Here is a 13,174-nt window from a genome sequence, read left to right as displayed (position 1 = left end):
GATAAACTGCAAAACGCAATAGAAAGCATCAAGCTCATCCAAGCATGATAATCCGATCGAAGCTGCATAAATCGAACATCATCATAACGAAAGAAAAAAATTTCAATCGCGCCGATTACAAGTCTATTCGAGGAATTCAACTCTAACGCTTTCACACTCGCATGACGTTATAGCGAACTGTTGGCTCATCGATCGCTTAAATGAGAAAACTGCATGTTCACGTTCGCTTCGAGATTCCTCGAATAATTAGGCGCGTTCGCTAGCTGCCTTTTAATTAAGGAGACAATGTGCACACATCAAACTCTATGTTGATCGTTTCGCACACCTATCGCAAAGTTGCGCCAATATAAATCCCCGGCAACTTAAAAATTTACGAAAAAAAAAAAAAAAAAAACAAATATTTTAGTCGATGCATAGTCAAGGCGATCGAATTCTGCAGTTCATCGTGAAAGCCGAAATTCGATCAGCCAAAACGAAAAGTAAAACTCGCGTTGCGTAAGTAGTACCAGTCCGGCGCGGTCAGCCCGTCCAGGCATTCCGCACACGTACGAATCCTCCTCTTTACCAGGCAAAAGTCCGTACATCTCTCGATCCTTACGTAAAACGCGCCTCGAGTCTATCCATAAAATCGCAATCGCTAAAAGTACAGCATAGGATCCTCGAAAGAACATAAAATAATAATAACAATAATAATAATAATAATAAAATACACCCGCGAGCTATCCCCACTACCGATACCCCATCGCGCTCGGTGTGTGCAGGTGACGGCAGAAAATCAGCGGAGCGCACCGTTCCGGTAAGTAAGTAGTAGTCTTCGAGCAGTGCGAGAGTAGTGTGCGCTACAAGCAGAGGATGAATAATCGAGAGCTGTGCTTTTGGCTCGGCTTCTGCGTCTTCCTGACGCTGGCCGTACAGCCAAGGGGAGGATGCAGCGGTAGTAGCTTGGCAGCTGGGGGCGGCAATGACACCGAGGCTAAGCTCGCCAAGCTCGTCAAGATCTTCAGTAAGCCTGGAGCTTTCAGCAAGGTCAGTTGCGATAACGCGGGGTTCGATTTTGGCGCTTTTATAATTGAGCTGTTTCGAACTTTCTCTCTCGTATGAATCACGAATGTGATTGAAATAAAAATGATGCAATTACGTGCAGTATACTAATGGCTATTGAACAAACACCTGTACGCGCGCGGCTATAATAATTATAATGAAACTGTAATCGACGATTAGAACAAAAAGTCGCCGATTACCCAAATCAAATTAGCAGTCGTCGCTTTATTAGCTCGTCCTGCAACTAAGTACATACGCGTCTTCAGAATTAAAACAAGCTTCACGTGAAATTTCAGATCGACGCGATTTTCGGCGAACAAGAACCATCATCGTCGTCATCGTCATCGTCAGCGTCATCAACATCCCAGTTGTCACTACCGTCCAGCTGTCCCAGTGGTGACGAGGGCCTGGAATGCAGGCGCGCGGAGGCGCGACGCTCCGTCGATTGTCCCCGAGGTAGGCATATCCCCATATACACCAACACACGCCGATTTCCGCGTTTTCCCATTCACTCCTCGTCACACTTACTCACACACGCACGGAAACAACTGCACTGATGCCCTTGACAGCAGCAGTAGTCGCATCATGCCGCTCCTAACGAGCGCGTGTGCACTATACATATAACCAGTGTTTATCCTTCGCGCGACTTTTTCGAAAAAATTGTTGCGAAAAACCTTCGCGGCGCTTATGATACGTACTCGACCGGTTTTTTCCTCTTTCTTTCTTTTCGTTTTGCGCTCGAGTTCGCTTTTATGCAAGACCTCGGGATTTACACTCTACTCTCACTTTCGAGCTTCGCGGAATACATATGTATATAGAAGGATCCCTGTATACGCACTCACATGCCAAGTGCGCGGCGATATTGAATTTTTCTTGAATACTATAGGTATAACGTGAAAGTTAATACATCTGCGGGAGAGAAACTTGCTCTCGGGAGGACGGAAAATAAGAAGTTGTAATACCAGACTCTCTGTCGATCGTTAAAAAATCATTGTATATTATAATAATAATAATAATCATGTGTATATGATACATCAATGCTGTGTCTCCGTGTATGTCGTGATAAAAATCTACACGTATTCAATAGTAATCTTCGTTAAACTAAGAATCGTACAAACAAAATTTATCTAGCCTACTATATACTCCTTGCCTTAAATTTAATTACAAACAATGATCATAATAGCTCTAGCGACGCTGACAAAAATAATATTATAAGACATAATAATAATAACCGAACGAAACATTTTTGTCGTAATGTACAGGCGACTGCTACTGCTACAACTGCTCGAAAGCGGGTCCCGAGCTTTGGGCCTCCTGTTGTCGCGAGAGCTTGAAGTGCTGCTCACATCTAGCCGCGGCCTGTCGGACCTGCGATCAGCCGGCGCTTTATCCCTTCTGCGCCAAACACTTCAAGAAATGCATCGGCCAAATGAACGACAAAAAGTCGCCCTGACCGAAGAACGTACATTTCGTAAAATGAAAATCGCCTTTGGATAAATCATACGGCTAAGAGTATATACAACTCTTTTATTACATTAAAATAAAACAGCAGAACGCAACAAACATTTACAGCCTCGGCGCATAGCTATTTTGCCTGTGCATGTGCTGGTTTGTAATATGTACAACATCGAATTCGAGGTGTGTATGTGCGTGTGAGTTTGCGCGAAAAGCTGGAATGACGACTGACGTTTTATAAAGACACATTGCATAACTCTCGTGGGTTCGTAGGTGTGTGTGTGTGTGTATGTGCGAGTATCGCAGGCCGGCTTACGGGATTTCTAAATATAGCCTTTGCACGGCTGGCTTAGAACAGCTTTCAAACGATTGCCTATGTATGCGCGCGAAAGCTCCTGGGATGCCGCCGGCGAGACGACGTTTTATACGTATAATACGAGCGGGAAGAGAGCGCGCGCGCGCGTGTGTTCTTGCCGAATTCGCTTTTTTTCGCTTCTTCTTTCAAGTAAAAAGTTTTTATTGTCAAACCATAATGCAGTGATAATATATTTGTATAAAGAAGATGAACTTATCGTATAAATATTATATACAAAATAACATTTCAAAATAATCTTCTGCTATTGCGTTGATAATAGTATAAGGTTCAACAAACTTTCATTTTCCAGCGTGACGCACAAGGCGCTTGGCCAAAAATCACATATGTTTGTATGCGTGTGTTTATTATAATAAAGACAACCCAAGGGAAATGCAAGCGCGACGCCGTATACAGAAGAGAGAGAGAGAGAGAGAGAGAGAGAGAGAGAGAGAGAGAGAGAGAGAGAGAGAGACAGCTCGAGAGACGGATCGAGGTCACGGTTTGACATTGAGTACGTGCGTTACGGAACGAGTTTTGGACATTGTTCGAGTGAGAGATTAAAGCTCGTAATAGAGGAGCGTATTTCTTTGCTATTACATGTAAAAAATAGCCCTGCTTATCGAGGGCCATCGAGAGGAAGCGAAAAATTAGAACGGCGCGTTTCGCCCAAATTTATACTTGGAGCTGTCATTTACGATCAATTTTAAGTTGATTACGAAATATATATTATTCGTTTGATTTTAAAAGCGCGCTCTGTTCGCGATGAATAATTTAATGGTTTTCGTAACGATCCGAGAGCTGACAAGAGCTAATTTATGCACGAGGTTAGCAAGCGTTTCCGCCCACTAATTTGTCTTTTATAGCGGACGGTATAAAGATGACAGTTTTACAATGTGAGAATATTATTGATAAAAAATAAAACGAAACTGGACCAAAAGGTCGTCTACTTTTTCGCTTCCGCTTCGTCGGTGTGTACTTGGTTACACTAACGTTGTGTAAGGTGAGATTTTGAAAAAATAAAAAGTTTTCTTTATATAATAATATCCGAATATATATATAAACTTTATACACTAATTTTGTCTATATTTATAATAAAACTTTGTTGGATTTCCCTGGAGTTCTCATAGATTGACTCATACATTTTACACTTTTACCTCCACGCTTGCTATTCGCGCTTCTTTTCCAATACATTCAATACTATGGTACAAAACACAGAGATTCTTGTTTAAATATTACGTGATTGCAAAGTACCTTTGTTATTTATCATTTTTACGTGCCTTATTATTTGTATTCGAATTCAGTTTAAAGTTCAAATAGCTATTGCTTAGTACAAAGAGAAACAGTTATGCTATTTTTACGTTAAGAGTTTATTTACTTGCATTATATGTATATCGAAAAAATGTCAAGACTATAGTTGCTTTTTATTATTTAATATGTGAGACACGAATGGCGAAGGGCGAGGAAATGCGGTCAGACACAGCCAGTCGAGAACATCTTTTTTTTCATGATGAATTTCATTTTTATGAATAAATTGCTTGACCAGAGTATAAACACAACAAACTAGAAAATAGAAAAATCGAGTAACGTCTAAAAATTTTGCGGAACTGCTTTTAGCATCAAAGGCTATTCGTCAGTCAACCGCAATTATGAAAATACAAAGAAAATCCGTACCACGTCTTTGCATTACGCGTACGATTAACATATCGCTATAATTTGACTTATAAATTGCCACGTTATAGCTAATGCTTTAGCACTGTCCTTGAAGTGAAAGCACTTTCTTTAGTCGGAGTTTGCACTTTTGTGATGCTTGAATATAGACTTCGTGCGCGCAATATTTTTGTGTCACTAAAAAAATACGTCATGCAATCGTGCTTTGCTAAACGCAGAAAACATTTCATACAAATACACAAACATTGTGTTGTAACGTCACGCAATGACACTTGCTCCCGTTTGAATAAACATAATTCATCTATTAGTTACAACCGTCTTCCATTCGTTCGTATTTTTATTCGGCAAATTGTCAGAATTTAAAGTTATACGATATTCATGGAGTACAGGTACCGCTCTCAGACACTTAAGTTAGCATCAACAACAAAAATCGACTTATTCATAATTACGAATAGCTTAGATGAGATGTTTCGAGAAACTCAATCATTTACTGACAAGATAAGCCAGATTTATGTCATTATTATATTATTGTTCAAACTGATTGACATTAATCGTTCAATCGACCATCATTATGTTACATCTACTACTTCCCTAACATACAAACGTTTTACTGTGGTGTTATTATTAATGAGATATTTAAATACACTCATGATATCACGCATTATGCACTTGCTTTCACTTGCCTCGTTTGAAAAAGCGAAGCCAAACACTTTCTCGACTTTTACTTGATATTTTTTACACAAAAATGTTGTAGTAAAATGACGAGTTAACCAAAGTTTTTTCAACAACGTGCCTTCCCATTTAAACTAAAAGTACACTAAATTTTACTTGTCAATCTCGAAGAAATGTTCATTCTTTCATTTGAAAAAGAAGCACACTTTCGTCGACGCCGGACACGAAAGAATCGCTAGGCTATTTTCACCTTCTTGTTTCCTCGTTTAGATGACGCGTTCCTAGCAGTCTATCCAAAAATCTTCAACTAGAGCGTCCTCCCTCGCGTCTCGTCCATCGTTGCAAACTAGGTTCGCTACTTGCGCTGCGACCGCCACCAGTCAACGGATGAATGTTGGCGTTTAACGTCATTAAACGTTTCAAGTCGAGACTAGTAGACGCCTGGTTACGTCTTCCAGTTGTGTGGATGAGCTCGAGGTGGAGCTTGATTACCCTGACCCTGGGACGCTTGTGAAGGTATCATATCGAGCAAATACTGACGATGAATATCAGCTGCCTGGCGTTGCAGTTCGGCGAGACCCTTGCCACCGGCAGCCTGCGCCATCGCCAACTGATAAGGGTACAGGAGTGGGTTGAAGGCCGGCATCATATGCGCCGGTAGCGGTTGATGTGGTGACAATCCTGGTACAGGATTCTTGGTCAACTCTGCAATAAAAGACAGTCCGAATAAGTAAAGAAACTCGATGAAAATTAAAATTACTCAAAAAATTAGAAACTGACCTCGAAGTAATTGTTGCTGAAGGGCAGCAGCAGCAGCAGCTGCTGCTGCTGGATGCTGGAATTTGTTGCTCTCGGCCGCCAACTTGACAAGAGGGTGATCTTGCCTATTTGGAGTTGGCGGCGTAGGAGCCGGCGGGGGTACTTGTACTTGTGGCGATGGAGCTGGCGGTGTCGTCACTCTTCTGTTGGGAGTAGATGTCTTGGGTACAGACTTTGGCGCGGGTGGGTCCGGGCTCGGACACGCCGTTTGTGCTAATCTTTCATCTATTTCCTTTTCTTGCTTCAGAGCTTTGACAAAGGCGGTCTTTAATCTGCGAAAGAGAAAAATATATTCATTAGATGCCGATTCGATTCTACTCTATTGCAACGAACAGATCTCATGAAATACGTACCGGTTGGTGTGTTCTGCCTTGAGTGCCTTCTTGACGTTGGTTGTAACGCAGTGCTCGCAAATCACTCTGGGATCCCGACCAGCTGCTGGCCGTTGGAAGGTCGCGTGCTGGCCTTGCGGGCCATCCTTCTTATTGCTGTTAGCTGGTTTTTCCCATTTCCAAACTGGCGTAAAGTCAGTCTTACACTGTGTGCACTCAAACGGCTCTGGGGGAGGTGGGATAGCCGGTTCCTTGGTAATGAAATCTACCACGTGTTCTAGTCCTACCAAGTAGATAAATTCCGGATTCGAAGGGCTTGGTACAAAGTGCATTTCCGGTGGTGGAGGTTTCGGAGGTGGTATTTGCAAAAGCGTCTTTTCTAATTGCTTTCTAAGAGCCTGCTTAGCAGCAGCTTGGCGTTGTGCTGGAGTTTGACTATCATCCCGAGATGATCGATCCTGCAATGCAATGAATATGCGATTAGTTATTGAAACAAAGCTGCGCAAGCTACGAATTCTGGATATTAGCGTTCTGCTAAAATCAATACGTAAGTAAATCTAGAGCTAAATAAAGTAGCCAAAAATAAGTTTAAATAGAACAGGCCTTCAATAAAAAAGCAACTCTCCTTAATACATTGCTTCTCAACAGTATGAGCTACATGAGTAAAAAAAATTAAAGAAACCAAATTTGAAAAAATATTCTGCCAAACTAAACATGGATCATCTAATCGAGTGTACCTGTTCAGGAATCACAGGTGCGTTATGAGGCGCGGCTGGCTTATTATCTTGCGGTCCAATAAGCTGTTTTACATGTACACATAAGTTATTATCATATGCCACAAACACTTTTGGCTATTAACATTCTAGATAGTTTGAAACGATTCAATTGTAAAATATTGAATTTCTATGCAAACAGTATTTAAACACGTAAAAACAAAAGTCTCTGACAGTAAGCACATTTTTGTGAGAGCATTCAAAATTAAATAAAAAGGTTTTAAAATGCTTTTGATCACTTACTTTTGATTGTACCTGATGCGCCGGACTTGGTGTCGGGTCTTTTGTGGACCTTTCAGTCCTATCCGCTGGAGGATGATAACTGGAAACACTTGGATTGCCGCTTGATCTAACTCGCGGATGAGGTGGCTGTGGTATCACCATGTTGGGTGGCATACCAGTACTGGAAATCGCATTGCGCCCTGTTGTCGGGGCCATTAACATTCCAGGAGGTGGTGCATGAAGACTGCTATTTCTGCTTGGAGCAGGCTGCCCTCTTAGCAAAGGTGGTGGTGCTTTTCCAGTTCTATGACTATAAAAAAATAGTTATTGTTGAAGATTTATTATGAATGTCATCGCGAATGCATCACATTTTTAAATTAAAAAACCTACCTATGAGATGTTGCTGGTTGGCAAATGACCGGAGGAGGAATTCTACATGGAACTTTTGGCACTGCTGCTATATTTTCCTTCAATTGTTGAGATTGTTTCAACTTTTTCAGAAGGACTAATTTCATTTCTTCAGATCGCAATTCCTCTTTGAGCTTCCTCAATGTTCTTTCGCGCTCAGCTAATTCATCGGAAGACAACTCTTTAATGGGTAGCAGAGGTGGCATTTCAGCTGCAAAGAGAAGGAATGAAAATGAATTTTATGTAACACACATTGCAAAATCAAAGCAACTATATGCATCCATCAAATCAAACCATACCTTCATCACTATCAGATGCGTTTCCATTTAAATAACCATTCATTCTTGGTTCATCAGGACTCTCTGCGTAACTCCTCTCTGTTCTGGGCCTGAGGTTACGTCTGGGCCTACGCTCATCTCCAGACTTTGGAGCCAGAATTCCCCTGGAGGAATTTTGAATGTTCCTTGGTTCAGGCATGTTATTGTCTACGCTTGGACTAGTTGTGGAGTAATTAACACCCAAGTCTAATGGAGGCCCTGCGTCATTCACTGAATTTGCAGGTACAGTCGGGGACTCTCTCCTGTTACTGCTTCTGCAAAAAGAATACAAGATACGAATAAACAACAAGTTAACCTCACCTAAAATCTAGAACAAATTCACACTACGGGGTATCACACGTAAAAAGGAATAGCGAGGAATAGCAGCTGACAGCCAATCAGAAGTAAGCGTTAAACGGACTTGTTCCTTATTGAGGTGGTGCGGAGAGAACATGAAGGAATGAGTCCGTTTAAAGATTGCTTCTAATTGGCTGTCAGCTGCTGTTCCTCGGTGTACCTTTTTACGTGTGATAGTCCCAATAGCTCTGATAACTCACCCAACGCTTAAGTCAACAACAGCATCGCCATCCAGATCCATGGCTTCCATACTTTTTATAGCTCTGTAAGAAAAAATCCTGTTATCCAAAAGCCTCAGTTTGTTTACACACAGCCACACGATTCATCCAAACGCTTGAGCAACAAAAGTAAATCTTTACCTGCTCCGTCGAACATTCCCTCGGCTGCGATAACGGTAACGAAGCGCAGCAACGCTATATCCTATATACGCTCTTGGCCATTATCGGTCCGCAACGAAACTCGAGCGCGTCGTCACACACACACACACACACGTCGACTCCCCGATTCGCGGGTCAATCAACAACGCTCTTCACTCTCTCGAGAAAAAAACCGGAGCAAGCCAACGAGCCAGACTCCGGAGTCCGCGAGGAAGAGGAAGCAAGCCGAGAACCTAACCTCCGTGTGCTATATCGTCGTCCGCAGATGCGTTTTTGGCGCGTGTATGCGTGTGCCGCTCGGCGCGCTAATGTGTGTCGTCGGCGGGCGACCTTGTTGGCGGCGGTGGCACTTTTTCCGAACGACTGAGTAGCATCTCTCTCTTTCGGAGCGGCGACACTGCTCTCTCTCGCTCGACTTCCGAATGAATCAGCCTAACGTCGCTATACACTTAGGTGTGTGGGTATATTATACACGCGCGATATCCGAAAAGAAGAGCTGAGCCGACGGATTAGACGGTGTATATAGCGGCGCGGCGACAATACACTCGCCGACTACTACTATACTCTTTCGAGTGCAAGCGTTGAGTTGAAGGAGAAAGAGAGAAAGAGTATACTATACAGAGCCACGAGTATGTGCGGAAAGCGGAACTGAGACAGAGCAAGAGAGAGAGAGAGAGAGAGAGAGAGAGAGAGAGAGAGAGAAGCGACGACACGCAGCGAAATAAGAGAAGGGAAGAGCACGGAGAGCGGATTGGGCTGCCGGCCGCCCGGTGGGGGAGGAAAATAGTGGCTTTTCCGATTTCACGCGCTTCGTGAAAGACAGAGAGAGAGAGAGAGAGAGAGAGAGAGAGAGAGAGAGAGAGAGAGGAGAGAGCAGAGTTCGTCGGCAGGAGGAAAAGGGGGAGTTGCACCGAGAGAAAGAGGAGGGCATCAGCGTATATACATATATATACCTGTATACAGATATAACGTTGTGCAATGCACACCGCCGTCGTGAAAAGCGGAATGCGGAAAACGGAAGACTGTGTGCTCTCTCTCCCTCTCCGTCTCCGTCTCGGCTGCAGTGGCGTTGAATAATATTCGTTGTTTTCCAGGTATACGCTCCCTTTGACGAATCCCTATACTATGACTGCATACAGATATTCCACATCCCCCGTCGTAGGCGATTACATTGTTTATAGCACTAGGCTAATCGCGCGCCGTCGTCACCGGATTATGCATATATAGGTATACCTACACCAGTAGAGTGTCGCGGCGCCGAATGAAAGTAGTCGACCTATAGAGAGAGAGAGAGAGACACTGTATGTCTGTATAGCTACTTATATATACACGTCGTACTCTCTTTTCCCTTGGCCCTCGCTCTCCGAGTGCTGTCATATAGATATATAGGTATACACGTCGTCGGTGGCCTTCGCCGGAGCCGCTATCTCCCTCTCTCACTCTCTTTCGCCCCGGCTATGGGAAATCGATTTTTCACCGGGGGGAGTATGTACACGTATATACATATATCTGTATGTCCACGAATTCCGGCTGGCCGGTGCAACACACAAGCCGCCGCCGCCACCGCCGCCGTCGCCACCGAAGCGCGATGTCGTGTCGCGAGATGCGACGGAATTCGAGACGCTGCGTGTGCGTTACTTATACACTTGATTTCGGAGCTATCGATCGATGCCGATTCTCTTTTCAGAGCTATACTCTTATCGAGTTTTCTGTAATTCGGAGATAAGTACCGCTGATAAGAGCTTTGATTTTCTCACTCTCTCTCTCTCTCTCGCTCTCTCTTTCTCTCGCGCGCGCGGAGTAACGATACTTATTCGGCTTATCGTGTACATTATAATACTCGAGCGTCGTTCGGAGGGAACGTGACACTCGTACTTGCTCTTATCGCTGGAGTTGACATTGTTTCGAAAAAAGAAAAAATAGAATAACAATAGAATTTAACGTTATGCAGAACGACGACGACGACGATGATAATAATAATACGGGGCGAAGTAAAAATAGGTGTACACCTAATCGTCGAAATTCGCAAAGACAAGGCGACAAACGAGCTGATACTTATTCCATCAGATGAGAATCAGCCTCGCGTTACACGTATAAGTGTCGCGTTACGCAGGTGATACACGGAGAAGCCGATGCACACGCTTAGGTTATGAGTAATCGATCGAGCGCGCTTTTATAACCGAGTTCTATTATGCTTGTACACGCGGTGAACTAGCCGATATCAGGGCTCAATCCGTCAGATTAAATAACGAGCTTTTCAAAACACTGTTGCTCTACGCGAGCTCATAGAGAGGCTCTTTAAAACCTACGGTGTATACGAATACACCTCCCGCGGGACTTTAAACCCGCAGCAGCGTATAAGCAGATTAGACCAGCACAACATATAGCCGCCGGAGTCCAGTGTACGCGTATACACTTTGTGTACCGAGAAAAATAGTATATACACTCGAGATCGGAAGCCGGAACGGGCGCGTACGATTACACACACACACACACACACACATACGCGCGCGCATTCGCATATACGCACATATAGCTAGAAGAAGTCAGTATATATACAAGTACTCACCCAGAGATCGACGATATAGAGCTGTGGCGGTGGCTGGGTAATTATAACCTCAAAATGGGCCCGAAACCGCCGCTGAGCGACGCGTAAGCAACGGAGGTGCACGGCGAGCGTTTCGTATACAGCAGCAGTATCTTTCTCACGTCGAGCTTCTCGACGTCGGCGGAACGGCCGTCATCGCAGCCCGCCTCTCTCGTCACCGCGCCGGTAATCCAAACGTTATATTGCCGAGTGTATATTTACAATATATCAGTACCTATATAGACACTGTGCACCACACGAACCCGACGACTAGCCCCCGTGCAGTAGCAGCCGCAGCTCAAAATGGCGGGCAAATCGGCCCTTTTTTCCCGCACACCACCACCACCGCCGCCGCCGCCGCCGCACCGCTTTTCCCTTTTCACTCTACTGATGCGCAGTATACGTGTATACGTGCGTGTATATTGAGCACTGGCCGCGTTCTATAGCTATATAGGTACACACTCGCTCTCGGAGAATACGTGTGCACTGTAGGCTATGTGTGTATAGCGTGTATACTGGAGTCAGAGAGGTCCGGCGATGCTCGGCCACTGGCCGCCGACTGTGCAGTGTGCAGTACAGTGTACGGTATATACAAAGTGGCCGCCGACGGCGGCGGGTACAGCCACCCCCTCCAGTCGGCCGTATAATTTACACCCCCCACACGAGAGTGGCAGAGCGCCGGCAGGATTTGTAGGAGTATTTTCGCCGGGATCGACGAAGGGCATGTAGGCCAAGCAATAGTGCATTTCTTCATGACAGAAATACTACCTGGAAATCAACCGTGCGATTTTGTGAAGGGCAGTTAGTAGATTAATTCTGCACACTTTCCAACTCGTGAATCGTAATTTTTAATTAGTTGTTAACGATTTAGATGAAAAATTCAGTTGTTTTTTTTTTTTTCGTTTTTGGCATATAAAATGGAAACTATGCGAGCAATCTTAATGCGGCCAAGAGATGAATAAGAGGTCGAACGATCCGATCCTATGATTAAAACCGGAGAAAATCCGGAAAAGCTAGATATGCGCGCTTCCCCTCAGCCGCCGCTCGGGCTGCCGCTGCCCCCTCTACTACAGCGTTTCCGCGCGCTCGACTATTTCAACGCGTATTCAAGGCCGTCTTTCACCTAATTAGCTTGATTTTCGGAAAAACGAAAATAAACGTTTTGTTGCTATGCCTGACTAGTTTCAAGTTCCGTTTTTAAAAAACTTAAATCGGACACTCACACGAGCATCCAGCCCTCCGCGAAAAAAATTGCTTAAAAAATTACAGTCGCGATTGTGCAAAAATTATTCGTTCCACAGAATTAAGGATTTGCACGCGCAAAATACATGTAAATAGCTACCTGTGTGCCAAGTTTCAGTTCTTAATATTGAAAAATGGCGGAGTTGCGAAGTTTAAAAAAAAAAACGTCTAATTTTCCGGTTTTTCCGGATTTTTTTCGGTTCTAATCATCTGATCAGATCGTTCGACCTTTCATACTCTTCGTAATTTTATTATCTACAATTCATCAGCAAAAAACTAAAAAAAACTGAATTTTTCATCTAAATCGTTAATAACTAATTAAAAATTACGATTCACGAGGTGGAAAGTGTGCAGAATTCATCTGCTAACTGCCCTTCACAAAATCACACGGTTGTTTATCAGGTAGTATTTATGTCAAATTATGACTGTTATTTTGCCCCGTTGCTTGGCCTAATGCAGCTCACGTGGTGCTTTGACGGTTTTTCTAATAACTTTTGGATTTCTGTGTACGTTCGAAGTATTGTTGCCAGGTGCAGCAGGATTCCGCGG

At 43.8% G+C, this 13,174-nt stretch overlaps 2 protein-coding genes across 5 annotated transcripts; one reads left to right on the top strand and one right to left on the bottom strand.

The window, feature by feature from the left end:
* The first annotated feature begins 435 nt into the window (after positions 1-435).
* LOC103317417 lies at positions 436-3,925 on the top strand. The gene is made up of 3 exons (XM_008215369.4): positions 436-1,026; positions 1,338-1,497; positions 2,304-3,925. Exons 1-3 carry the CDS (start codon positions 853-855, stop codon positions 2,492-2,494), a joined length of 525 nt encoding a protein of 174 aa, XP_008213591.1. The 5' UTR covers positions 436-852; the 3' UTR covers positions 2,495-3,925.
* On the bottom strand, positions 3,881-11,953 carry LOC100122742 (transcriptional repressor p66-beta). Of its 4 annotated transcripts, none has more exons than XM_031926635.2 (9): positions 11,366-11,953; positions 8,620-8,682; positions 8,045-8,337; positions 7,728-7,956; positions 7,359-7,647; positions 7,080-7,142; positions 6,364-6,800; positions 5,972-6,282; positions 4,824-5,896 (listed from the first exon to the last, which is right to left on the bottom strand). In XM_031926635.2, the coding sequence occupies exons 2-9, from the start codon at positions 8,667-8,669 to the stop codon at positions 5,637-5,639; spliced, it is 1,932 nt and encodes a 643-aa protein (XP_031782495.1). In that variant the 5' UTR covers positions 8,670-8,682; positions 11,366-11,953; the 3' UTR covers positions 4,824-5,636. The 4 variants fall into 4 exon arrangements, with proteins under 4 accessions (XP_008213595.1, XP_031782495.1, XP_008213593.1 ...); XM_008215371.4 differs by lacking the exon at positions 11,366-11,953 and adding an exon at positions 8,779-9,458 and having other exon boundaries at positions 8,620-8,697; XM_008215370.4 differs by lacking the exon at positions 11,366-11,953 and adding an exon at positions 8,779-9,458.
* Positions 11,954-13,174: the final 1,221 nt, after the last annotated feature.

This window comes from Nasonia vitripennis, chromosome 3, assembly GCF_009193385.2.
Source record: "Nasonia vitripennis strain AsymCx chromosome 3, Nvit_psr_1.1, whole genome shotgun sequence".
In the NCBI taxonomy this organism is placed as follows: Eukaryota; Metazoa; Arthropoda; class Insecta; order Hymenoptera; family Pteromalidae; genus Nasonia; species Nasonia vitripennis.
The sequence above is the reverse complement of the archived record's forward strand: the minus strand, read 5'-3'. Positions and strand labels throughout refer to the sequence as shown.